Here is a 26,797-nt window from a genome sequence, read left to right on the forward strand (position 1 = left end):
TGGGCTTTATTTCTCTGTGTTTGTGCTGATAATAAGCAAACAGAATAGTTGCTGTGCATTATGTACCACGAAAAAGATCTCTAAAAGAATAGAGTACAACATAAAACTATTTAAATTGCCAAAATGTCGCGGAATTTAGCAGAATTCTGCTTTTTATTTTGTGCACTTCAATTGGGACTACTCATAAATGCTGCTGGGTAAGTAACAACATGTTTGGGCAACACTCCCCATAATTTATTCTGATGTCAACATTAAATTTATTTTATATTGATGTATAATTACAATTATATTATAAATGATAGCTTTGTGTAATTATTTATTTTATGTGTTTCTATTCATATATTTTAAGTATTTAAATTTATTAAGCCTAGTGTACCCATTAAAAAAGGTATTCTCGTTTTGTGAAAAGTATGTAACAGGCAGAAGGAAGCATCTCCGAGCCCATATATTCATGATCAGACTGAACAGCCGAGTCGATACAGCCTTGTCTACAGATACTATGAGAGCTGGAGACTTAAAATTCGTTATATAAACACTTGTATATCCCGGGTAGATCAAGTTTGCATCAATTTTTCGATAACTACTTCTGTTTATAGCTGCTTACAGGGTATATCCCAGTCCAGAGCTCCTTCGACTAAAACATTCTTAATTCCTGTTTTTACTTAAAATATGACACGAAAGCTGCGTTAAAAAGAGAAAAAGAGGAGGGAAGTAGCTTTAAAGAATCCGGTTTTGCACATGAGAAAAAATATTATAGAATGCAACTGGTAAATATATTTATAGAACACATCCATTTCCATTTACAATTTTCAGCCTGTATACGGTGATTGGGCCTGGCACCATCCGCTCCAACTTTAAATACAATGTGGCAGTATCTGTGCACAAAGCGGACGCAAATAGTCTGATTAAAGTGGGCATCACTGGTCCATCCTTCAATGAGACCAAACAGGTCGAAGTGCAACCAATGTCAATGGTAAATGTTGAATTCGATGTGCCCAAATTAATGTATGGAGCATATAGTCTGACTGCCACTGGTATTGAGGGCATTATATTTGAGAACTCAACGGAACTGAATTATAAGAAAAACACAGCATCGACTTTTATACAATTTGATAAGGCAACCTATAAACCAGCGGATCTGGTACAGTTTCGAGTGCTCTTCCTCGATGAGAATACACGACCAGCCACGATTGACCAGCCCATAACAATTTTGATTAATGATGGTGCCCAGAATCGTATCAAGCAATTATCGGATGTCAAATTAAACCAGGGCATCTATACAGGACAGCTGCAATTATCGGAACAACCCGTGCTGGGTACGTGGAATATTGTGGTCACTTTGGCCGATGAAACTGCGGAAACTAAATCCTTTGAGGTGGCCAAATATGTTTTGCCCAAATTTGAGGTCATTGTGGAATCAGCAAAAGATGTTGCCATACAGGATGGTGTCATTAAGGCCACGATTCGAGCCAAATATACCTATGGCAAACCGGTCAAAGGCAAAGCCACCGTTTCTCTAAAACCCAATGATGCTTATTTGGATGACGCTGACGGTAGAATGGATCAAATTAAAAGCATCGATATCGATGGCAAGGCCCACATTGAGTTCCCACTTCAGCCAAATTCACGTTCTACGCCTCCTTTGGAAATATTTGCTGTGGTCACCGAAGATTTGACGGGTCGGCAGCATAATAGTTCGACAATTGTCAATTTGCATGCGCAACGACATAAAATTGAGGCACTCGATGCACCCAACAATTATCATCCCAACAAATCGTTTATCTATCAATTTGTTGTCAAGAATTTGGATGGTTCCCCCGTGCAAGATGCGACGAAAAAAGCAAAAATCTGCTTCGAGCACAATAATGAAATCGTTGAATTTGAGGCAACCTTGATTGAACATGGTATTGCCACATTTAATTGTATACTGTCGGCAAATACGTTGCAGTATAGCATTACGGGCTATTATGCAAACTCCAATTCCTCCTTGGGTTCGATTCAAAGATTTCAACCGGAAATTGACTCCGCTGTGCCACTGAAAATCCAAATAAACACAAAAACGTAAGTTGAACAATATATTTATTTAAAATTTAATTTGATATTATTATTATTATTGTTTGTTAATTTTTTATTATTATTATTTTTAGTCCAAAATTGGGTAAGAGTGTTTCGTTTGATGTGACATCGAATGAACCTATTCCATATTTTCAATACGCGATTGTCGCTCGGGGCAATATTGTGAAAGCGGAGCATGTTGAAGTGCCACAAGGTCGCAAGAACCACACCGTTAAGTTTACACCCACGTTTGCAATGGTGCCACAGGCCTCCATCTATGTCTACTACATCTCTGACAACGAGCTGCGCTTCGAGGAGAAAGCAATCGATTTCGACAAGGATTTCGAGAACTCTGTGAGTATACAGAAACAACTCAGAAAAAGATGGCACTAGATTTTAGAAAATGCTGACCAAGCATATGAGTCTGAACTTTAATAGGTTGAACATTTTAACAAATTCTACAGTTAAAAGAAAAATCTCCCTCGAATTTTATAAAATCTGCCTTTGGTACCTCAACTTTCTTCTTAATGTCAGGGTTAATTTTTCTTAAATTTAGAAAAAAATATATGACTCATTTTGAAGATTTTTTTTATATGTGTATAAAAAACTCAAAAGCTTTTTTGTTGTTTGCTTATGTAAACAAACATTTTAGACAGTCAATTCAATTAATTTAATTTGAGAAATATCCGCCTATAAGCCAGAGCACAGCTAAATTCTAATATAAAATCTTAATTAGTAAATTTCGTATATAAATATATTTCAAAAATCAAAAAAAAAAAAAACAAGTCTTGCTAATTTTTAGAAATTTATTTTTCTATTAATATAAATTTATTATCTTCTTTTTAGAAATTAAGTTTAGTTTTAAGAATTCATTTCTTCATAATAGAAAATATATATAAAGAAATAAAATATAAAACCACCATATTATTGAGATTATCACGTTAGGACAAGCTTTTCAAATTTTTAGAAATTTTTATTTTTATTTTTAAAAGTTATTTTTAAATACAAGAAAACTCCCTATTTTTCAGGCTATTTTTTTGATTGAACTAATTGAATTGTGTTTTGTTCACAGATCGAAATCTCTGCTCCATTGGAAGCGAAGCCCAGCGAAGAAGTGAAACTGCAGATCAAAACTGATGCCAATTCGTATGTGGGTCTGCTTGGTGTAGATCAGAGTGTTTTGTTGTTCAAGTCTGGAAATGATTTGACTCGCGAGGATGTCTTCAGCAGTCTGAATAAGTACAAGACAACGACACCCTGGCAGCAAGGCAGCTATGATCCCTATCCGGGAGAATTTTCGGGTTTGGTCACACTGACAAATGCCAATTATCCCTATAATTGGGGTAAGTTCAATATTATGATTCGGGGAAAGATATGAATCTTTCAATGAGAAGAATTTATGCATTTTATTAAGTGTCACCATGCAACAGGTAGGGATATACTCAATTGAATACAAAATTCAAAATCGAAAGGAATTTCCTAACTAACTGCTTTTGTCATACTCACATCTGTATGGAATAAGTGTCAAAAATAATACTTAACACATCAATTAACAGTCATTAAACGCTTCACTTTTTGCGAACAATTTTTGGATCAAAGTATTAAGAATTCTTCAAAATTATTGCATTTAAGTTATGTAAATTTGATAAATGTATTTTTAATTCAGATGCAGATGTCGATCCGGAACTTGTAGTAGTTTGACAGGAGTTTCCCAAAGATACTTATAAGGGATATATGGTCGTACGTAAGGAGTTTCCAGAAAGCTGGATATTCGAACACGTTGAGAAGTATGCAAGGCTTTTGGGTAGCTTAGGTTTTCTTCTTGATATGTTCTCCTTCTAAGTCATAATTTTATACGTAGTCACTTTACCTACTTTTTTTTATAGGATTGTGGCTCTTTAATCTAATCCACTCTTTTTCCTTGTTTAAGCCTTGAAATATTCTTTCTAATATTGACACTGAAATCTTAATGAAATGTTTTTTTTCTTTAACATTGAATAACAAAATTAGTTATTGAAGGTTCGATTTTTTGGTAAATCTCGAAAAGTATGTCTGAGGTTTCTTATGTAACGGGTTTTCCATTTTAGCTTCACTTATATTTTGGTCGTTTGCCCAACATCAGCAATTAAAGTTATTTAACTGTTATACTTTCCTCAGTAGGGGCTGCAAAACATTTAGTATTTTTGGAAACACATTTATTCTGTCAAATGACTTAAAATGTACTGATGTTAAAATTATAATTAGAAAAGTTTATCTTAATTTCTTTTTTGCACTTAAGAAAATTTGTATAGACTGAATGCCAATGCTCATTAAAACTTTCTATTTATACTTAGATGTTGAGGAAGAATTTTATACGGTTGAAGCTGAAGAGTCAGCAGCCACGTCCCAAATTCGAAAGGAATTCCCTGAAACTTGGATTTTTCAGAATAATATAACGTAATTCTTTCATTTTCTGAATACCTAAGGGAAGGCTATAATCCAATAATAATTGTTTTTTACTACTAACGATACATTTAAAGACAACAGTATTAAGAAACTGGACTTGGGTTTAATACCCATTATGAAAGTCAGTGTGGAAAGGTTGAATTTCAACAAAACTCGTAAAACAACAACAACACAAAAGCCAACAACAAATACTAATTCTGATAACGATGAAGATAAATCTGCAACAAATTTCTTCATACGCGAAACATTTATGTAAACTTGGATTTTTCAAGGAAATCTGACAACCAAAAAGTACACAAATATTTCGCAAATATTAAAAAACTGACTATACTAACTAACTATTAACTATTAACTTCTATTAAACTATCTTTACTGTTCCATCATATGTACATAATACTCATTATCAAAAATCATTTCAAATGCTTGTGCTGTGCTTATTGTTAAATATTAATGTATATTTTTGAGTATAAAAAACTGACTAATTATATTATATTGCTTCCTTAAATTAGTACCGATGCAGAAGGTCTTACCTTGACTAAAAAGATACCGGATACTATTACTTCATGGGTTGTGACTGGTTTCTCCTTGAATCCAACAACTGGATTTGCCCTCACTCAAAGTCCCAGCAAAATTCGAGTATTTCGTCCATTTTTTGTCTCCACAAATTTGCCACATTCTGTGAAGAACGGTAAGAAATTAGTTTTCAATAACTTAAGATTACAGAATTTAATAATATTAAAATATAAGGTTACGGCCCAAATAGTAGTACTGCTGCTTCTCAAAGTATTTAATAAACATATGACTTATGGTAATATATATGATTTTATGGTAATAAAATCGAGACATTTTCAAAATCTTCAATGTAAATAAATATTTAATTCTGCTAAACAATAAATTGTTGCTTTCTCATCTGGGAATGTTTTCAAATACTGTTATTAATTTAATAGAAATGCATAAAATTCAATATAAAAATAATCAATTTAAGGACTTTAATCTTATTTGTTAATAAATTTTAAAGTTATGCCAACATTTAATGATAACTTATCTTCAGTATTGATTGCTTGAATATTAAATAAAATGTTCATCATTTTTAAACTATATTTTAGGTATTTTTTCGTTAACATTTCAAAGACATATGTGAGCACTACTATCAGATTGACTGCAGCTGTATATAATATAATAATAATATTATAAAAAAATAATACTTGTCTAATTTAAACAGGTGAGGTCATTGCCATACCTGTCATCATTTTCAACTATATGGATAAGGCACTCGATGCAGAGATTACAATGGATAACTCGGATAAGGAATATGAATTTGCTGAGGCAACCAATGAAGTTGAGGAGAAAGCAATCGATGAAATACAACGAGTTAAACGAGCTACAATCGCCTCGAACAGTGGTCAGAGTGTCTCGTTTATGATTCGGCCCAAGAATGTGGGAACGATCACGCTAAAGATTAATGCAATAACTCCACTGGCAGGTGATGCGATCCAACAGAAATTAAAGGTCGAACCGGAGGGAGTGACAAAGTATGAAAATCGAGCAGTTTTCATCAATCTTAAGGCTGATCAATCGGAAATGCAACACGAACTCGAGGTTGAAATTCCCCCACATTCCGTAAAAGACTCGGAACTTATAGAGTTCTCTGTCGTTGGTGATCAAGTGGGTCTCGTCATCAATAATTTGGATAATTTGGTGCGTATGCCCTATGGCTGTGGTGAACAGAATATGGTAAATTTTGTGCCCAATATTCTGGTCCTCAATTATCTGGAAGCGACCAGCCGCAAAATGCCCATCGTTGAGGCAAAGGCGAAAAAATTCCTCGAGATTGGCTATCAGCGTGAGTTGACCTATAAACACGATGATGGCTCCTATAGTGCCTTTGGCAAATCTGATCCTTCGGGCAGCACATGGTTAACTGCGTATGTCATGCGCTCTTTCCACAAGGCTGCCAAATACACCGATGTCGATCCCAAGGTTATAGGAGAAGGCTTGGATTTCCTGGCCTCCAAGCAAAAAGATAATGGCGAGTTTCCCGAAGTGGGCAAATTATTTGATAATTCCTATCAGAATGAATTGGGATTAACATCATTTGTGCTGCTTGCGTTCTTTGAAAATGAAGTAAGTAACTTTTGCTAATCAATCTCAATCAATTTATAATATATGTATTTAAGTCTGATTGGTTTTTTTTTTTGGGTTTTCGTTAATTCATGCAATGTGTGGTGCAGCATTTTGCATTTAAATTTCTCCAGAAATCTTGTAAATATATATCATATATTTACATATTTGTTGTTTTTTTTTTAATTTAAATTGAATAGCCCCTGAAATCTTATAAATATTTCTTATGTTTTTTTTTTAAATTGAAATTTAAATATTAAATTTAATTTTTCATTTAATTTAATTTATATTTAAATATTCCACTCTTGATTTACAGGAAGTGCTATCGAAGTATCAACAAACCATCAACAAGGCCCTGGAATATGTTGCTCAAGAGGTGGACAAGACAGATGATCAATATTCGCTATCGATTGCCGCCGTTGCTCTGCAATTGGCCAAGCATCCGAAGACCAAGCAAGTTTTGGCCAAGTTGGACACTGTTGCCAAGCAGCAAAATGGCCAGAAATGGTGGTCCAAAACCACCGCGAAGAACTCAACGGATGCAGAACGATTGATCAGTTGGCGGCCCAGCACTAGTAACGATATTGAGATTACATCTTATCTGCTGATGGCACTCCTCGAAGAGGAGGCAGCAGAAGCAACGCTGCCCATTGCCAAGTGGTTGATTGCCCAGCGGAACAGCAATGGAGGCTTCTCCTCCACAAAGGACACCGTCGTCGGTCTGGAAGCACTGACTAAGTTTGCCAAGAAGACTGGCTCTGGCAGCGGCACCATTGACATTGATTTCGTTAGGTCTGGGAACGATAAAAATGATAACGATAACGATAACAAGGGCACTATCAAAGTGAATCCCGAGAACTCACTGGTACTTCAGAGTCACGTTTTGCCCGGCAGCACACGTAAGGTTCGCTTCACAGCCAAGGGTCAGGGTTCGGCAATGGTGCAATTATCCTATCGATATAATATCGCTGACAAAGAGATGAAACCCGCCTTCAAGGTGAGGCCCACTGTTAAGGATACATCCTCGCAGCTGTTGAGTGTGGAGGTGTGTGCCGAGTATGTGCCCCTTGAGTCGAGTAACCAGACCAGTGACTCCAACATGGCCGTCATGGAAATTGCCTTGCCCTCGGGCTACGTCAGCGATGCCGATAGTTTCGATAAAATTGAGGCAGTCGATAGAGTTATGCGCATCGATACCAAGAACTCGGATTCCACGGTAATGGTCTACTTTAACAGCCTGACTCCGGGTGATGTCAAGTGTATCCCGGTGGAGGGCATCCGGGCGCATCTGGTGGCCAAGCAACAACCGGCTGCTGTCTCCCTCTACGACTACTATGAGACAGATCGACGTGCCACGGAGTACTATCAGGTCGCCTCCTCGCTCTGTGACATCTGTGAGGGCTCCGATTGTGGTTCGGGTTGTAATAAGAAATAAACAAATGTAATCGTTTCTTTAAAAGTCCATTAACACTTCACCTCCGCGTGGTGTTTAATAAATATTTAAGTGCATTCTAATAATTATGTGTTCGATGTGTCCGAGTGCAGCATTGATTTATTTGTTCAATATCCAATATATTGAGAGAGTCAATATAAAACGCAACGAGTTCAAATCATAAACTTTAATATTTTAAACTCAAAAAAGTCTATTTACAGCAATAACATTTTTAGAAACAACTGCAATGAACTAACTGTTTATTATCATTGCAGTACATAAGCGATACAAGCGATTAGTGAGTTATTCATTGATTACTTTTATGGCCCATTTGTTGTGTATCAACAATGCGGAATTTGGCTAGAGATTAACAGTAAGCCAAGGAATTCCAAGCGATAAACATGAGGCTAGACGCAATATTTACTTTTGTAATTTTAATAGCACAATCTAAGGAAACAAGTCTTAAACAGAAACAGGAAAAGGAGCAGAAAATTCGCTATGACAACTACAGAGTCTTTAAGATTAAGTATGAAAGCCTTCAGCAACGTCAGCTGCTGCTTGAGCTGACAAAACAATATCATAGTGTAAGTAGTTTATTGATAAATTAAAATAAAAATGTTGAGCTAAAATATGTGATTAAAATATCCACAATAGTTCAGATTGTGGAATGAGAACAATAATGAGCTGCATTTAATGGTAAAACCAGATGCCTTGCCACAATTTGAAAGACAATTAAAAAGAGCCAATGCAAGTGCTGACAACTTCATTTCAAATGTACAGCAGTAAGTAAAACTCTTATTTATTCCCTAATTTAGTCATTTATTTAATATTAATTCATTAATTTACAGCTTGATTGACTTGGAGCATGAGGCAACTACAAAATCGTCACCCATATTTGGTTGGACGCGTTATAATAACTTGGCTGAAATAGAGAATTGGTTGGACGAAATACTCTCTGCATATCCAAATGTTACAGAAAGTTTTGTCATAGGTGAGTCCTATGAGGGACGCAAGATACGAGGCGTACGCATCTCGTATAAATCAGGTAATCCAGGTGTGTTTATCGAATCTAATATTCATGCACGCGAATGGATAACTTCAGCCACGGCCACCTGGCTGATCAACGAACTGCTCAGCTCTGGGGATGATTTGGTGCGAGGGTTGACCGAATCCCATGACTGGTACATTGTGCCAGTGCTAAACGTGGATGGATTTGTCTACAGTCACCAAAAGGTAAGTCATACATTACCATGTATTTAAGAAATTTTCCATACTTTCGGCCCCAAGGGTTACTCAGCTTATTATTCAGAAAGTACATTTGTAAAAACCAGAATTTTTTCTAAAATTGTATGAGTGTAACTGCATATTAAAACTTTGCAATTTCTACACAGGATCGTCTGTGGCGTAAGACGCGTCAACCATCGAATATTTCGAGCTGCATTGGAGCTGATCCTAATCGGAACTACGATGCCCATTGGCTAGAGAATGGAGGCGCCTCGACGAATCCCTGTGCTGAGGACTATGCTGGGCCGCATGCATTCTCCGAACCAGAGATAAAAGCTATGTCGGAATATGTTTGTGGCATTAGGGATAAACTGAATGTGATGCTGGCCTTTCACTCGTACGGTCAACTTTTGCTATCACCTTATGGACACACTAAATTTGAGTTTCCGTATAATTATGATGATCTAATGCAAGTGGCAAAGGCTTTTGGGGATGCAATCGAGGGACTGCCTTATGGCGCTGTCTACAAATACGGTTCTGCAGCGGGTATTCTTTGTGAGTTAAATATAGACACAACATAAAATAAATATTTTTCATATTAATTTATTTTGTTATATTATTTTAGATCCCGCATCTGGTGCCACAAACGATTGGGCATTTAGTCAAGATATTAAAATATCTTATACTATTGAATTTCGTGATACGGGCAATTTTGGATTTGTGTTGCCACCGGCTTATATATTACCTAATGCAGAGGAGGCCTTAGTTGGCATTATTGCCCTGCTCGCAGAAGCTAAAAAATTGGGATATTTGCAACTTAAGTATGACCCATAACTAAAATCACAATAGATTACGTCGATTTACACTTAAATATGTTTAAAAGAAACAAAATTAACTAAATAAAATTCACAAAAGGTTTTGTAAGTGTATCTGTTACCCATAAGATATAAATTTTTCTGTAAAAAATCTATTTTACTAAAAATAGCTTTAACTCTGTCAAATCCTTACAGATTTTCAAAGCACATGCTGCGTTAGGATCAACGCTGTCGAACTGTATTAAAGGCTTATTGGGTCATCTAAGAATGCAAACACGTGTGGAAATTTCATTCGCATTGTGAACTTTTTTAACTAGGTTTGAGAGTGTGCTTAGTAACGTACTTATGTAAAGCTTAGTACTTGATCTATAGCATTAGTCATTACGTAATGCTGGTTCAGAGCTGCACTTTAGCAGTTCAAGGCGTACCACAATACTGGTTTTTAGCAAAGTAACACACCTATGAATTGCTTAGCATGCCAAGAAAGCAGCGCAAAGCAGCTTCTAGAGCGATTAAGTAATATTCTGCAAAATTTGTTGCAGTACATTTTGCATTACAATAATCTAATCTAAGAGTTTAAAACAGAATTTTCAGTTCAAGAGTCAACAAGTTTTTTCTGTTAATTCGATATACTTCAAAAGTCAAGGAAAAAAATATTCAGTCTAAGATATTTGTTTCAGAGTATTATAGCGTCAGTCTGAAAATATGGAATATTTGAAACTTAATATGGGCTGTAATTGCCAGAAAGGCAATATACCAATTAAGATAATTTTTGGTTTAATGCTTTAAAATTTGCCGCTTGAGGCTTAAACTCGACCATTCGATCGATCAGTTAATAATTGCAATGCGTCTGATTTGGTTGCTTGCTACACTTGTGGTCTTGTCCAGCGCTGGGACAGTCAAGGATCCACCCAAAGTGCGCTACGATAACTACGCTGTATATAAGTTGAGCATCAAAAATAAAATACAATTATCGCTGTTAAATAGACTAAGTGAACGCACTCAGAATGTATGTATGGGCAACTAAAAATGTGATATTATGTCTTCTACTGACGTTTATACGTTTTTACTGCTTAGCTAAATATTTGGAAGGATTATGATGAGTTCTCGAAGCAAATGGACATCATGGTTAGTCCAAGTGAATCAAAACGCTTTCAGCTGTTCCTAAAACTTTATGGCATCAACAATCAATTGTTAATATCCAATGTACAAGTGTAAGTTTCCATTAATTATATTGACGAAAGATAATAATAGTAAGAATAATAATAAATATAATTTCCTAAACCCAATTTTAATATCTAATGTAGAAACGCAAGTTTCAACTAAGTATATTGAAGACCAATGCGATAATTCCAAATGTTTTTTGATTATAATTTCTGTTTTTTTTTTTTTCATGTAACGCTCGATTATAAGTGCCTTGCTGGACACTAAAGTTTATGATTTAATGTTTTATTGATATTTAGGCTTATCGACGGCGAACAAGTTTCGAGCAGAGATAGCGGCACCTTTGGTTGGAAACGGTATTATAATCTGGATGAGATCGAGGCATGGTTGGATGAAATACTTCAAACCCATCCAGGTATAACCGAAGACTTTTCCGTGGGTCAGTCGTACGAGGGACGTAGAATTCGTGGCATTAAGATTTCCCATGGATCGAATAAGCCCGGCATATTCATCGAGTCCAATATACATGCCCGTGAGTGGATCACCTCGGCGTCGGCCACCTGGTTCATCAATGAGCTGCTCACCTCACAGCAGCCAGAAGTGCGCAACTTGGCCAACAGCTATGATTGGTATATTGTGCCTGTGTTCAATGTCGATGGCTTTGCTTACTCCCACCAATCCGTAAGTACACTCTGGAAAAAGTCGACCAAAGCAATAGAAAGTTTTTCTTGTTTTTAGAAATAATTTCCAAATATTAAGAGAAAAGTTTCTAAAATTTATAAAGACCCTAAAAAATATAAAGTTTATCTTATTATTTTTAAAAATAATTTTTAAATATTGGAAATTAAATTTATAAAATTTATAAAGCCTTGCCCTAAATCAACAATCTCAAAAAATGTGATTTTTCAATTTTTTTTTTAGAAATTTGTTTTCTTATTATTATTGAATAATAGAAAGTCTTTCTTTTCTTCAGAAATAACATGTAAATATTATATTGTAAATATTAGGAAAACCTAATTTCGAATGTTTAAAAAGGCCCCAAAATTAAAATTACCCTAAAAATTTACAGTTTTTGTTTTGAAATATAATTAAAAAATGAAAATATTAAGAAAAACAATTTCTAAAATTTAGAAAAAACTTCCTCTCTATATCAATATAATAATTCTTCTATGGTACATACACAGAAAACAACACCTGGAAGTTAAATATATTTGTATTCTAAATATTTAAAAAATCCATCCTGAAATTAAGAAATACAAACGATTGTTTTTAGAAAGTCACAAACATCAGAATTCACGTTATGTATAACAACCTTTTACTAAAATTTAGGCCAATTTTCGTATGAGTGTAGATTTCTCTATCTGTAGTAATCAACTAACTGAATAATCGAATATTATAGGATCGCATGTGGCGCAAGACGCGACAGCCGCATCCCACCTCGAGCTGCATCGGAGTCGATGGCAATCGTAATTTCGACTCGCAATGGATGGTTAATAATGGTGCCTCTGATGATCCGTGCAGCGAGACATTTGCCGGTCCTGTTCCTTGGTCGGAGCCAGAGACCAAGGCGCTGTCCGATTATCTGACGAGCATCAGGGACAAGTTTAGCGTTTATATCTCTTTTCACTCCTACGGACAGTGGTTACTATCACCCTATGGTCACACTAAAGAGGAATTCCCAGAGAACTACAATGATCTGCTGGAAATTGGCGATGCTTTTTCTGGGGCCATAAAAAATTTGGTTTATGGCACTGAATATGTACACGGCTCAACGGCAACCGTTCTATGTAGATTCAATTAGTTAAGGAATATTCAATTAGATATAATATAAAAAAACCCTGTCTTGATTGCAGATGTCGCTTCAGGCTCCTCGGTGGACTGGGTCTTCAATGAGCTGGACAAAAAGGTCGGTTTTACCATTGAGTTCAGAGACAAGGCTCGTTTTGGTTTTGTGCTCCCACCCTCTCAAATTCTGGCTAATTGCGAGGAACTCATGGCTGGAATGATTGCCCTGATTGACAGGACCAACACATTGGGTTACATCTAATGCAGTTTTTTTTTAAATTCCTATTCCACCCAATGTGTTGTGTGGCCTTGCCCTGATTGGGATATAACTAATTTAGCTTTTAGATTCCATCATTTACTGATTATTAAATTGTTTCATTTTGTAGCCTTGTCCTGATTGACAAAACTAACAAATTGGTATAAATCTAATGCAATTTGTTTTTATTTCTATTTCAATTGATGATTATTAAAGTATTTCATGTAGGATGTGAGCAGATCATCCATTTTGTAGCCTTGTGTTGTGCTGCAGAGCAACTTCGAGGCACCAATCATATTCCCAAAACGTATATGAAAATGATTCTTCCCCGAGCTCCAAATGCCCAGTTCTGTGTAGCTATTGCTGCGTAGCAGTTGCTTTGTATTTCCATCGAGCAGATGGAAACCGGTGGAATTGATGGCAATCAATAGATTCTCGGGCAGGGAAACGTCATTCAGTTGCTTGACGGAAAAGAAGGTGGAACCAAAACCCGTTTGCTGAGCCAACAACTGAAGAAATCTCAACTTGACTTGATCCTCATCGAGGCCAACATCTTGATTGAGAAGGGGCAACAATTGTTGATGCCACTCGGCCAGCGTTTGCAGTGGCAGCAAATCCTCTGGAATCAGACGTGGCAGCAGCTCGTGCAGCAAACAGCCTTCGCCCTGCTCATGAGACGCCTTGTAGATTAGTCGAACCAGCTGGAGAGCCAGTTCCAAGTCAATGGCATAATAGCCTTTGAGATATTTGTGCAACTCCTGCGGATAGTTAAAAATCACATCTGCATTGGGATCGTTGCCCGGCTGGCAATCTAACCACAGTTTGCGCATAAAGTGTAACTGATAGTGATAGTTTTCATCGCAGCTGGAACGGATTGTCTTCTGCTGGCGCAAATAATGCAAGAGATGTGTAATGAAATCAAACACAAAGTCCGTCTCGGGCATGGCGTACACCTTCTCGCCAATCTTCATAAAGATGCTGAAGCCCAGCTGTGACTTCAACTCCAAGCGATTTGCTATCTCTGCGATTAACTCTGCGCCCCGTGTATGCGATTCGATTTCAAAGGCCTCCACTGTGTCGTCGGGGAAATAGATCTTGTGATAGATGTGCAGGCAGCGCTGCTGTATGCCCTCCACTTCGATCTGGTGCGGCGCCTGCTTCCGCTGCCCATGTTGCACAGTGTGTTTCAAACGTCGCAGGCAGGCATCGGCGAGTGCATCAGGTCGCTGGCGCAGGAATAGGATTAGTTCACGCATTATGCACACGGTGGGCACCATGATTCCGGTGGCCAGATACAGCAAATCCCAGCCACGTTGTTCGCTCGCCGCCAGCGGATTCCGACTCAGCTGTTTCATCAGCTGACAGAAGACCTCGTCGCAGAGCAACGAATGCTGTAGTGCCGGCTGGAAGATCAGATCCGTGTTCACCGGCAGATTACCGCGTGCTATATCGCCCATGTACTAAAAATTTATCCTGTTTTAGTCCGATAGCAATAAATATATACACACTTTGTCAAGAAACACTTGCTCGACAAACTGTATATTTATGTTCAGCTCACCTTGAGTATGTGATGATAGATGACGAGTGCCTGTTGATAGAGCTGTGGCTTGGAGTGCAGACTTCTAAGCAACGGTGCCTTCAATGGTTCCGCGGAATAGCGCCAAAGAGGTGACTGCTCGGACCTGTGCAAAAGAAAAAAAGAATAATTAGTAGCTGAGACTAGTATAACAAAAGAAAGCGTTGTACTACAGTTTGGTAACTGTATCTCTAAAACTTGCGGAAAATGTAAGATTTTGAGAATTTTAGCTGTAGCTCACGGACATTGCACATCCGACAGAGTTCGCAAATCCCATATTATAATTATATGTGTATAGTATATGTTAAATAGTATATTATTATTATATTTACTCCAAGAGTTCCCTGAACTGCAGCTCAGCAAACTGGGCCAAGCTGTGCTGTTGTCGTCGCTGTGGCTCAGCAGTCGCTGAGTTTACTGCACTTGGTTGCTGCTCCAACTGGCCCTGATCCTTGAATATCTGCAGCAGCTGTAATCTCGGCTTGGTGAGTGTAGCCAATATGCGCACTTGGCTGGCTGCAAATTGGCCCCATTTGCCATTGACACAACCCCGCCAGAGTAGTTGGGCATTATCTCCTTGGATCTGGGCACCCGAGACTCCAGCCTCGAACTCAACAAGATCGCCAGCTTTGAAAAGCAGTTGCTCCTGCTGCTCATCCTCATCCTGTTGCTGCTGCTTCTGGCTGTTTTCAATGGCTATACCGTAGCTGGAGCGTTGCTTTAGATTGCTCAGCATAAAATCAATTAATTCTGCAGCATCTCGCGCCTCGCTGGACTGCAGCACAAAATTCTCCTGTTGAGCGGTGAGCAAATGTAACTCATCCTTACCATGAAAATGGATCTCCAGCAGCTCCGCATAGCTGCAGGAGGCGAGCACTTGCTCGGTTTCATCAATAAGTGAAAGACCTACAGCATTTATAGCCAACATGAGGTCATCGGATTGCAATTGCGGCCCAGACAGCCGGACAACCTCGTACAGCCGACAGTGCCGCATTGGCCACGAGAGGTGGGCAAACAGACAAATATCCTCCTTTGCACGCTGTTGCGATGCCACATCCTGACCCCCTCTGACATACGCACTTTTCTCATATGTTGCAGCAATGAGGCGACTCCAATTATTTACCGCTCTTTCACCCGGCGCCAGCAAATCGCGTGGCACAAATGCCGTCAATTCCTTACTTGTTAAACTGGCCACGTTAGCACCTCCAAATTCAATGTAGGTGGCCAGTGCACAAACCATTGCAATATCCTTCTCGGAGCGACAACGATACTCGCCACACTTCAGTCCAACTATGATCTGCTTGTAGATGAGCTGCGTCGCATGAGCATCCTGAGCTGGATCATACCAAGCAGAAAATAGTTCCTTGCGCAAATACAGCTTCCAATTTGCATCTGGCAGCTGGCGTTGCTCGCAGCTGGAAATGGCATCGAGGACATGTTCGCGTCCTGCTCCCAGTGGCAACAGTTTCTCGTGCAGTGCCAGCACCAAGCCAAAGCCGAAGCTATCCACTAGTTGGAGTCTATCACACAATTGCTGCACTGCCTCGCGAGCCGTGCTGGCTGCATCCACTTGCAACTTCAGCACCTGTCCATCCATCAAATGAATCGCTAGCTTCAGCGGCTGGCGACTGCGAATCGCTTGGAGCTCCAGCAGGGATGGTGGCTGGGAACGTGCCCCATTCGCGAGAGTGCGCTCCAGATGTTGCAACGAGGATGATGCCTGCAACTTGGCGGTGCCCATTTTCATATAGCTGCGCAAATATGGCTCGAAATTGGAGCTAGGCGGAAAACAGGTCAGGCAAAGCGAGAGCAGCAGCCAGCCGCGGGATGAGGAACTCCGACTAGGATTCAGGTACAGCTGCTTGCAGATCTGGGCCAGGATTTCGTCCCTGTAATCAGGACACGTTTTTTTCTTAGTTTATGATAAATGATTTCAACTATTTAATAATTAGTTGTTGGTTTGGGTGTATCTTAAAATTGTGTTAAACAAATAAATAATTGCCATCTCACCGTAAGCCCTCCTTCAATATGCCATGTCCGATTATGAAATGGAGCTTATCCAGATGACTGCTGCCAGCATTGAGCCAGAGTTGATAGAACTCCTCGGCCTCCCTTTGACCATTGCCAATCAGCTTCGACTGCCGTTTGATGGTCTGACGGATAAAACGCCGTGGCTTGGAGCCAAGAATTTTAGCCAGATCCTGCATCAGCTCCGGGTAGCGCAGAGAGTGGTTTGTCGGAGTGGGAGCAGCCTCGGGCAGATCGCCCATAAAGCGTAGAGTCAACAACCAAATGGCCTTAAACATAAGGAAGGAATATGGTAAAGAAAATAATTTATGCTCAACGAGAAAATCATTTACCTTGCCAGCCATTTGATCGACGGGAAGTTCGTGTTTCAAGAGAGTCTGTTTTAGAGGTTTTCTCTCATGCTGAGAATTGATGCCGCTGTGAAAATATGTCGAGGCATATTTCTGGAAGCTGAAATCCGAGGTGTCCACATTGTTGGGTATGGTTTTGGGCAAACGAATTGTGCCGCCGGAACTAATGCTGTTGCTCTTCTTCAGAGAAAGCTAAGAAAGCAGAAAAAGCATAATTTTATTACTAATTTTTAGTAAGGGTATTAATATTCTGGTATATTTTATTCTAGTACATTTCTCTTATACTCAGCCAGTCAATAATTTAACTGACTTTAATATTCAGACAGCTATAATCTATGTAGGTGCCTCCTATCAGGTATTTCTTTTTCCTTTTTTTAGCTGCACCCGAAGATATGCCAAGAATCTGATAAGAATCGATTATTTATGATCGCATTTATTTCATTTATCATTTGGGGGTATAGGCATTAAATTTTCAAAGTCTTCTGATAGCGATAACCATGCTTGATATGTGGGCTTTGTTTTGCCATTTAGTTAGTCTAAAGGTAGTTGCTGACTAGACTCGATACCGAGCGCATCAAATTAAATTAATATTTTCATCAATAAAATATATTATTTTTTTGCTTTTTACTGTTGTTTCATTTAAAAATTGTAGACCTGGGCTTTAAAAACCCCTATAATTGGCAAATCAAGAAAGAATTACCGATTCTCTAAGTCTAAATACAGTTTTTGTAACCACGATTTTCAAAAATTGTAAGTAATAAGGTCACATTTCAATGTTTTCACTTAGACCATATAGAAAATGCTTTAAAAATCTGTTTTTTACAATTCACCATTTAACATTATAAAGAAATAAAACTGTTAAGTTTTGGCATTATTTTTCTTTGTTTTTTCGTTTATAGAAAAAATTGTTAGATTTTATATTTTTAGCATTATTCCAATCTAAGTGTGGAGATTGTGGAGCTCTTATCTCTTAAGTATATTTGACTATGCAAATACTGTCTAGGCAATTAAAATTGTGCCGATTCATTAGATGTGAAGCATTTTTATATCAACCTGTTGAAATATTAATACAAAACTATTATCTTTTTTGCCGATACACTTAGAAAACAATTACTGAATATTATAAGCTCGGCACATTTTTGGCGCCAAGCGTAGCTCATCTTATAATTTTGATTTCTGAATAAAGAGAGTGTCTAAGACTGAAGCACTTAAGTGTCATATCAAACAGTTGAGTATTGGTTAATAATATGAATACAGAACTATTATTTTTTCGTACAGTGGAGTTGATTTTTAAGTGTAGTTCTTTTTAACACTTTCTCATATATTTATTTACTTTTTATTGGAAGTAAAGCGCCCTTGCCAGCGAAAGAGAGAGAGAGAGAGTATGAGAAGCGGATTATGATAACGATGACCAAACTGTACAAGAACAATAACAAAATAACAATTGAAATGCACATATATAAAAAACTACTGCCACAAGCCACAAATGAAGAAAAAACACACGAAATGGATTGCACATATATCCAAAATATATATCTTATTTATCACCACCAAAACAGCAGCGGACTTTTATTAACAAAAATTATAATAAATAGCTAAGTACATCGAATCGAATATACATAAATGGGAAAGTGTTAAAAAAAACGATCACAAAAACAAAACGAAATCGAAATCGAATTGTTATAATATATATATATATATATATATATATATATATATATGTACATATACATATATATACAAATATATACTAATATATATACACAAGCTGGCATTTAAATATGATTTGTACAGATTACTCCCAGAGGAAGAAATTGAATAAGAAGAAACTAAAAATTTCTTCGTAATATCGGCTATTGACTACTTATCGTATACGGGTAGGATGTTTGTCTATCTGTCTGTCTAATTTGTTCATGGCTGTTCCAGCAACCACCACTTCTAGAGACGCGTCTGATCGATAATCTGGCGCGGCGCCGCCTCATAGTAGTTGACGGGTCTGGAGAGCAGCTTGGTGGGCACATCTTTGCGCAGTCTCAACTGACGCTCAAAGATCAGCGATTTCTCTTTGACATTCGGTCCCAGGGGACCACTCACATCAGGCTCATCGTTGAGAAAACCGAAAACATCGTCCACCATCTGCTTAGAGGACTCCACATCAATGTAGCCGGCGCTATTCAGAGGAGTGGTAATAATGGGGGACATGGGCGGTGGCGGTGGCAGCGACATGCGTGCCTGCAACGTGGGTGCAGGTAACACTGGCGCTGCTCTTATCACCACCTGTGGCTGCTCCGCGCGTTTCAGGGATTTTGTGCGTTTGGGCTGCTGCACAGCAGCCATGGCTAGAGCATTGCGTGCAGCAGCCTCCGCCTGGGGACGCAGTTGCTCCTGCTCAGCTTGCTGCTGCCTGAGACGCTGCTGCTCCTGCTGCTTGAGACGCAGCTGGTCCTGCTCCGCCTGCTGTTTCAAGTGCTGCTCCCTTAACAGCTTCATTTGCAGCTGCTTCTCCGCCTGCTCCTGCTGCCTTAACACCTTCAGTTGCTTCTCCCTTAATCTCTTCTGCTGCAACTCCAAAGCAAATCTTTTCCTCGCCAAATACCCACGGCATAGTGCCTGCAGTTTAATGCTTCGACTGCGCACCATGGTAAACTTGGTGGTCAACTGCTGAGCCATCAAACAGGCGCCCAGGCGATGGAAGCCATTTCGCATAATCTCATATCTGCGACGCTGGACACGACCACGCCAATGACGCTGCACGGTGACAATGGCCTGGCGATACTTTTGCAGATAGCGACGGAAGAGCACCCGCCGGAACCCCCGCTGAATGGTCACAATGCACTGGAGCATGCGGCGAGAGCGTTCCGTCTCCAGCAGCACATCGTCGTCATCCCGTAGAAACAGTTTCGTTTTTCCAAATTGACGATTTGAATCCACCGGCAAAGTTGCTTCACAAATCTGTCGCGCCAATTGGCGGCAATCGCATTTATCCAGTGGACCCGTCTTTGGCACCAACAATCGATAACGCTCCACGAAGGCGCGATAGGCGTGCCGGATGGGATACCCAGCACGACGTATTCGAGCCGTCTCCATCATGCCCGAGTAGCGCAACTGGCGAACACACAGCTCCTTGTCAAAGTTCTGTTCAAGGAGAAAATAAATTCAATTAAAATTAATGATAAAGTTAAGTTAATAAACGCAATGATTAAGCAGACTAATTTATGAATGTAATAAAAATATAATCAATAAAAAATTATTATTATTATTATTGGTTGGCCTTATGCACTGCGACCGATTATATCTGCTTTTAGTGATATGTGATCAATATGAAAATATATTTTGGATATTGATGATCAATAATATGCCAATTCATTTTATATATCAGTTATGACCCGTAATCCATCCATCCCCAATATAAGTCTCCCATGAACTATAAAATTGTTTTAAATATGACAACAACTACTATAATGAATGAGGAATATCATAAATATTTTAAATAATATAACTTCTATAATAAATCTATTACAATTCTCTGCATTCTAAAACGAATATTTGGATGGCACAAGGAAGAGCCAAACCTATTCTATGTTCCAAGGTGTTCTAGCTTGGATCGTTACTCACGATATCTTATGTACATATGTCTTATTTTTTTTTTAATTTAAATTCACTTTTAAATTTTATTCTTAATTTAATTTAATAATTTCTTTATTGTTATATTCTTTAGTATTTCTATAATCAACTGCCGATTGCACATAGCTCAACTGAATTGATATTGAAAGTATAATTTGCAGTTATTAGTCATGAGGAACTTTCGAAATCTGATAAAAGTGGAGTTCAAGATTGGTTACCATTTTAAAGTATATATAGCATACTTATCGGAGATATTATAATAATATACTCACATTAGATTCCTTGTACTCATTGGGCTTGATGCAGCGTATAAAGTAAGGATGTGCCTGGGACAGGGTCCGCATCAGCATATCCAAGGAATTGCGGAACTTGACGCAGAGAGTTGGCTGTTTCTTCGCCGTATCCATGGTAATTTCGTTGGGACACAAATCGACCAGATATTTGTTGCTCGACCTCTGGACAAGAGAACGTAGATCGCCGCTAAAAGAATCCCGATTCTTCTCGAGAAAGCCCAAGGGATTGTACATAACTACACCGGCATAATGACGAATGCCAAAGAGGGAAGTTTGCGTGGTTTTTCCCTTGACGTAAATGGAACGATTACCGTGCTGAACGTGCAATTTTTCGAGCAGTGTATTATCTGTGCCCTTGGGAAATTTGGACTCCTCATCGATGAGCGACATAATATTCACTGGCTTCATGCCGATCAGATCGAGTATATCCTGATTATCCTGAAACTCGATATGCTGCCAATTGATGTGCTCCAGCTGATACTCGGCCTGCTCCATCTGCAAAAAGGAAAAAAATGTATATAAAATATAAATTATAAATGTATATCAATAAATATAAAATTATACTTTAATTTATAGGGTGAACACTAACAAATATATTAAAAAGCAACACGAGAAAATATGTCAAAACTCGTTTGCTTTTTCAATCCTAAGAAAAAATGCCAGAGTGTGCTGTTACTTTTAGCGCAACTGTATATGCAAAATAATAATAATTAATAAAAATATAAGTAAATGATAGTAAATGATATACCTTGAAGATGTGCCCCACAAAGAACTGTTGTAGCTTCTCGTTGGCATAGTTGATGCACAGCTGCTCGAAACTGTTGTTGTCGAAATTCTCAAATCCAAAGATGTCCAAGACACCAATGCTATTTACCGACTCCTTTGGCTGAATGTTGATGGTCTCATTAATTCTGCGCACAATGCGTACAAAGATGCCATCGTACAAGGACTTGACGAAGGCATCGCGTCCCTCCAATGCCGCCTCCTTGGACAGACTGGTCACCACATGCTCGCCATGCACAAAAATGGTGCGTTGTGTCAGCGCCGTATTCAATGGAGCCGTATCCAAACCCAACAATTGTGCAGCACGTTGCAAGTTGAGAGGATCATCGACCTCAGCTGCCTCAAGATTAGCCACCTCAATGGCCTTGAAACGCAAATTGCCCAAATGCAAAATGGCAGCCAACAAACTGAAGATGCACCAAACCTCATCCGGTTTAAAGGACAACACTTTCATGGCAGCGCGTATGTCAGCAAAATCATTGGCATCCTCTTTGCCGGCCAGTGAAAAACAGCCGCCTTGTGCTAAATAATTATATTGACTGGCTGATGACTCCAATAGCTGTAAGCGTTCCCTTTCCGCTGTACTCAGCCCGGCCAACATGCAATAGAAAATGTGATAATTGCGCTCCTCACGACTCTGGAAGACGATGCGGGATTTCTCAAGCAAATATTGCTGGATGCGAGCACCTTGGATTGCACCCTGCGGCGTGAATCTTATGTCTATATATTTGCCAAATCGGGAGGAGTTATCATTGCGCACGGTCTTTGCATTGCCAAAGGCCTCCATTATGGGATTTGCCTCGATGATTTGCTGCTCGATCCACGAATGCTTGCCACTTATTGCAGCCAGATATTGGAGTATCAATTTGGTGCTCTCTGTTTTTCCTGCACCGGATTCGCCGCTAATCACAACGCATTGGTTCTCCTTGTGGCGCTGCAGTCGCTGGAAGGCATTGTCACTGATCGCAAATATGTGTGGAGGCAAATCACTGAGTTTCTTATCGCGATATAATTGGATCTCGCGATGCGTGTAGATGGGCAGGATCTGGTAGGGATTGATGGCCACCAGCATGGAGCCCGTATAGGTCTGCAAAGGAAATAGTAAATTGGTAAGTGCACTGATTGATTCGCTGCACTCCGTAAACAAATGGCACTGAATTTAGAAATATTTTCTGTTATTAACAAATGAGTTTCTAAAAAGGAAAAATGTAACGCCTTATTTTAGAGAAAATCCTTTCCGAATGCTTTTAAAAATTGTAAGTTAAAAAATTAGAGGAGCCTGCCCTAAACCGACTATACCAAAAATATGGTGTTTTTTTAATTGTAGAAATATTGTCCATTATTACCAAATGAATTTCTGTGGAAAAATGCAAAGTCTTATTTTAGAGAAAATCCATTCTGAATGCTTTTAACATTTTTAAGTTTTCACAAATTCAATTAAATGGATTTATTAACTATCTAATATATTTGTATAAGTGAAATTTTAAAATACTAATGTATATTTGGAAAACTCTGTAATGATTGCAGTAGACTTTATCATGTACTCTATTCAGAGTTCTCAATATTTTAAAAAATATAAAAAATACGAATGTTTAATTGATAATATAAGCAACAAATAATATAATATTTATAGTCCCTTCTTTTCTACACATATTAAAAATGAAGCCTGAAAATTAGACATATTTTCTAAATTCTAGAAAATTGTAAGAAATGAATAATCCCAATTTTTAACAATATACATACAATATGCATAATAAAATGAGTTACCCTAGACAAATATATAAAATTGAGTGCGATTTGTTTGGCCAAGTGTTTGGACGAGTAACTCACGTAGATTAGTTGCTTGGCATAGCGTGTCTTCAGATTGCGTAGGATTGTGTACTCCTGCAGATCGCCGAGGGTTATCATGTCGTCGACATCCTCCTGCGAGGTGACGTGCATCGCCTTGAGCACATCTCCGGCTGGGACCCAGAACTGTTTCTTGTCATCATCGCAGACGAGAGTCTGCGTCTTCTCCGTGCGCACAATTCGTGCCCCGAATGGAACTGCAAATTCGCAGTTTGTGTTCTGTGGCTTAACCCAAACATATTCGCCCTGAGGAGAAAGTGAGTAACGATCGATTCAATTAAAATGTAAACAAGATCTTATCAATGTAATAATAATGATGTACACGCGCCTTATTACGAAAATTGTGATTAGATATCAAGTTTGAAAATATTAGCTAATGTCAAGGTATTTCAGCAGTTGGAAATTGATTATTTTTTAACTTCAGTCATGTAAAAAAATTCAGTTGTTGTCAGTTTGACATTCTTTGAAGCTACCCAATTTAAAGGCTGAACATAAATGCTGATAAGGAAAATCATTGCAGCATGTGCATGTCAACTTGAATGTTTGTCAAAGAAGATTTTAACCTAACCTAAGTTGTACATTTAAGCAGCAAACAAACAAAAAGTACAGTAAAAAAATATTCCAAAAAATGTCGATAAACTTCATATCAAATTTATGAACTGTCTCATTTAAATAAAGAAGAACAAAACGGTAGGCAAGTGAGGCAAATAGTTGGAAACGCCACATATGTTCAAAATTCTTATCTTATCTTTTTGGAATGCCAATATACAAAAGAAGGTCTTATCGGCATTTTACAATCGAAACTGTGAATACAACTCAGCAACAAACAGTTAATAATTGCCAAAAAAAAAAACAATAAAGGAGAATAAAACGTGTGAACACTATTATTAAAAGTAGACAACATTGATTTGATATAAATCACAAATATTACTTTATAGAGCCGGACAATATTGCAAAAAGAATGAGCTCACAGTATACATATAATATTTATGTATTTATAATATAATAAGTATATATAATATAATTATTTTTGACGACCTTGCTTATCTATATAAGACACCTGATTCTGATAAGATTATGACTAATAACTACTGAAAAAACAACAAAAAAAAATATATGTATATATATATATATATTTAAATACTGCTAAGCTCACAGTGATATTATACTTTGCATGCAATTTCGGAAAGTACTAAAAAATGATTAATTTTTTCAACGGAACTTTTGATTTATAACCAAGCGCCTAAGAATGAGATCATGCTAGAAAATTTTAAATTGCAATTTAATTGAAAGTAATTTCTACAGTTATCTAATCACCAAATAGTACAAATCGTAATCAAAAGTGGACCGCAAATTGTAAATTGACAAATCGGTTAAGAATTTGGGCAAGAAGCACTAAAAATACAACTGAAATGGTGTCATATTTGTTAATTTTTGAATAGTGATGTTTCGTGGTGAATTGCTTAATTTAGTCCGTTAAATTATTGAAATGTTTTATAAGCCCTACAAATTTTAAGTCACTTTACTGAATTGTTAAAAAGAATACTAACATTTTTTATTTATACTGTGTCGAACAAATAATGTTTTTGTTATATTTAATTATTATTGCTACTTTTATTATTATTCTTAAATATTTCATTTAGTTTTAATGTGAGTTAATGCACCACAAAATTGTTTAGTATTAATGGCAAAAAATAAAAAATATTTTCAACTTGTTTTCAACTTATATCAAGGCATTTTCTAGTCGATATTCTCAGCTATAATGTTTGATAAGAAATTTTTCGGCTCTCTCGCGTGCTTGAGATATTAGAAAATAGAAATTGGGAAAACTGAAAATCCCTGCTGGGAAATGTGTTGTTCAATATGTAGTTTTAACTTAAACCAAAATAACCAAAAAATAACAGATATAGAGGTAAATTGATAAGAGGGCAGTTTTTTAAATGTGTAACGCGTGGCAATTTTAAGTCACATTAATAAATCGAAAGTTTGACATTGGTATGTCGCCAAACTTGACAATTATCATTTTGTTAAGACGAAAGATTTTTTGATAAGACCCGATAAGAAATCACAGGATAAAACTTACATGTTCCCGCACAAATTCGGACATGATGAAGACACAAAACTTGATATGTTCTATATAATTTATTTATAATATTAGATAGTTGGAGCACTGCCGAGACACACGCGGCCGTGGTTTCTATTAATTGCCTAACAAATATTTGCCAAACAATTCGTTTGTGTATTCACAGCTGTTTTCACTTCTACGCTTTTTCTTTTTCTATTTGTTGTTCTTTCAGTTTTTTTTTTATTATTTTATATTCGACCGATGGATAGATGGGTTCTGCTCGGCACGAAGACTCGTTCACTTGTGAGAACGGTGTCCAGGTAATGTAAGCCGTTTGCTGTCATTTCTCAGTTCGTTTCTTATCTAGCTGTTCATATTGATAATGAATATTGAGTGTTGTTTTTTTTTGGCAGTTGCCCCCTTTTGGCCTTATCAAATAGCCGGCAACGATCAGGTGTACGAAAACAAAAAAAACTACGAATACTGCAGGCGAGTGAGCTCTCGACTACGATATACCCTGCAGCCTAGCTGTTAAATGTATACTGATGCATAAAAACAAACCTAGGCAACGCATTACATACATTGGCTAAAAACGAGTATACCATTCTTACCCATTTCGATGCGAGCACAGTACGCGTCATAATTAACGTGAAATATATATTTAATAAACTTATCGATCGATTTTCGTTCTTATCTGACGATGAGCCGAGCCAAAAATCTGATTATATATGCGTATAACTGACCACGCCTATGAATCATGCATTCTCTGCCTCTCTTTCATTTGAATCTATAAATTCTGTCTAACGATAAGCACGAAAAATACAAAGGGGCTTTTTTGGAGAGAAGCATAATAAATCCAGTTTTATTTATTATCTATCTAACATCTATCAAATCGAGAATCACAATTGCAATTGAAAAACAAAAAAAAAGCAG

The 26,797-nt window shown here is 37.7% G+C and overlaps 4 protein-coding genes across 4 annotated transcripts; 3 read left to right on the forward strand and 1 right to left on the reverse strand.

Moving 5' to 3' along the window:
* The first annotated feature begins 123 nt into the window (after window positions 1-123).
* LOC6562834 (CD109 antigen) lies at window positions 124-8,136 on the forward strand. Its single transcript, XM_032735888.2, has 8 exons — window positions 124-197; window positions 784-2,061; window positions 2,148-2,409; window positions 3,128-3,398; window positions 4,389-4,491; window positions 5,010-5,188; window positions 5,723-6,624; window positions 6,938-8,136. Exons 1-8 carry the CDS (start codon window positions 124-126, stop codon window positions 8,054-8,056), a joined length of 4,188 nt encoding a protein of 1,395 aa, XP_032591779.2. The 3' UTR covers window positions 8,057-8,136.
* Window positions 8,137-8,431: 295 nt separating this feature from the next.
* Window positions 8,432-10,218, forward strand: LOC6562833 (zinc carboxypeptidase). The gene is made up of 5 exons (XM_001989372.2): window positions 8,432-8,637; window positions 8,708-8,835; window positions 8,902-9,286; window positions 9,445-9,832; window positions 9,903-10,218. Exons 1-5 carry the CDS (start codon window positions 8,455-8,457, stop codon window positions 10,109-10,111), a joined length of 1,293 nt encoding a protein of 430 aa, XP_001989408.1. The 5' UTR covers window positions 8,432-8,454; the 3' UTR covers window positions 10,112-10,218.
* Window positions 10,219-10,912: 694 nt separating this feature from the next.
* On the forward strand, window positions 10,913-13,470 carry LOC6562832 (zinc carboxypeptidase). The gene is made up of 5 exons (XM_001989371.2): window positions 10,913-11,101; window positions 11,170-11,306; window positions 11,556-11,937; window positions 12,656-13,043; window positions 13,110-13,470. The coding sequence occupies exons 1-5, from the start codon at window positions 10,937-10,939 to the stop codon at window positions 13,301-13,303; spliced, it is 1,266 nt and encodes a 421-aa protein (XP_001989407.1). The 5' UTR covers window positions 10,913-10,936; the 3' UTR covers window positions 13,304-13,470.
* On the reverse strand, window positions 13,456-26,092 carry LOC6562831 (myosin-VIIa). Its single transcript, XM_001989370.3, has 10 exons — window positions 25,883-26,092; window positions 23,782-24,045; window positions 21,917-23,038; window positions 21,148-21,663; window positions 19,346-20,386; window positions 17,234-17,443; window positions 16,884-17,170; window positions 15,206-16,762; window positions 14,856-14,979; window positions 13,456-14,757 (listed from the first exon to the last, which is right to left on the reverse strand). The coding sequence occupies exons 1-10, from the start codon at window positions 25,904-25,906 to the stop codon at window positions 13,489-13,491; spliced, it is 6,414 nt and encodes a 2,137-aa protein (XP_001989406.1). The 5' UTR covers window positions 25,907-26,092; the 3' UTR covers window positions 13,456-13,488.
* Window positions 26,093-26,797: the final 705 nt, after the last annotated feature.

The sequence above is a fragment of the Drosophila grimshawi genome, unplaced genomic scaffold (assembly GCF_018153295.1).
Source record: "Drosophila grimshawi isolate 15287-2541.00 unplaced genomic scaffold, ASM1815329v1 contig_1377, whole genome shotgun sequence".
Lineage (NCBI taxonomy): Eukaryota > Metazoa > Arthropoda > Insecta > Diptera > Drosophilidae > Drosophila > Drosophila grimshawi.

Excerpts from the sequence above, each read along its gene's own strand:
- LOC6562834 (XM_032735888.2), top strand. The coding sequence starts at position 124 with ATGTCGCGGAATTTAGCAGAATTCTGCTTTTTATTTTGTGCACTTCAA. Across the intron at positions 2,062-2,147 it reads ATCCAAATAAACACAAAAAC|TCCAAAATTGGGTAAGAGTG; the intron begins GTAAGTTGAACA and ends TATTATTTTTAG. Across the intron at positions 5,189-5,722 it reads GCCACATTCTGTGAAGAACG|GTGAGGTCATTGCCATACCT; the intron begins GTAAGAAATTAG and ends TAATTTAAACAG.
- LOC6562833 (XM_001989372.2), top strand. The coding sequence starts at position 8,455 with ATGAGGCTAGACGCAATATTTACTTTTGTAATTTTAATAGCACAATCT. Across the intron at positions 8,638-8,707 it reads TGACAAAACAATATCATAGT|TTCAGATTGTGGAATGAGAA; the intron begins GTAAGTAGTTTA and ends TATCCACAATAG. Across the intron at positions 9,287-9,444 it reads TTGTCTACAGTCACCAAAAG|GATCGTCTGTGGCGTAAGAC; the intron begins GTAAGTCATACA and ends ATTTCTACACAG.
- LOC6562832 (XM_001989371.2), top strand. The coding sequence starts at position 10,937 with ATGCGTCTGATTTGGTTGCTTGCTACACTTGTGGTCTTGTCCAGCGCT. Across the intron at positions 11,307-11,555 it reads TTAATATCCAATGTACAAGT|GCTTATCGACGGCGAACAAG; the intron begins GTAAGTTTCCAT and ends ATTGATATTTAG. Across the intron at positions 13,044-13,109 it reads CTCAACGGCAACCGTTCTAT|ATGTCGCTTCAGGCTCCTCG; the intron begins GTAGATTCAATT and ends TCTTGATTGCAG.
- LOC6562831 (XM_001989370.3), bottom strand. The coding sequence starts at position 25,906 with ATGTCCGAATTTGTGCGGGAACAT. Across the intron at positions 24,046-25,882 it reads CCGAATTTGTGCGGGAACAT|GGCGAATATGTTTGGGTTAA; the intron begins GTAAGTTTTATC and ends CTTTCTCCTCAG. Across the intron at positions 20,387-21,147 it reads ATGAGTACAAGGAATCTAAT|AACTTTGACAAGGAGCTGTG; the intron begins GTGAGTATATTA and ends CTCCTTGAACAG.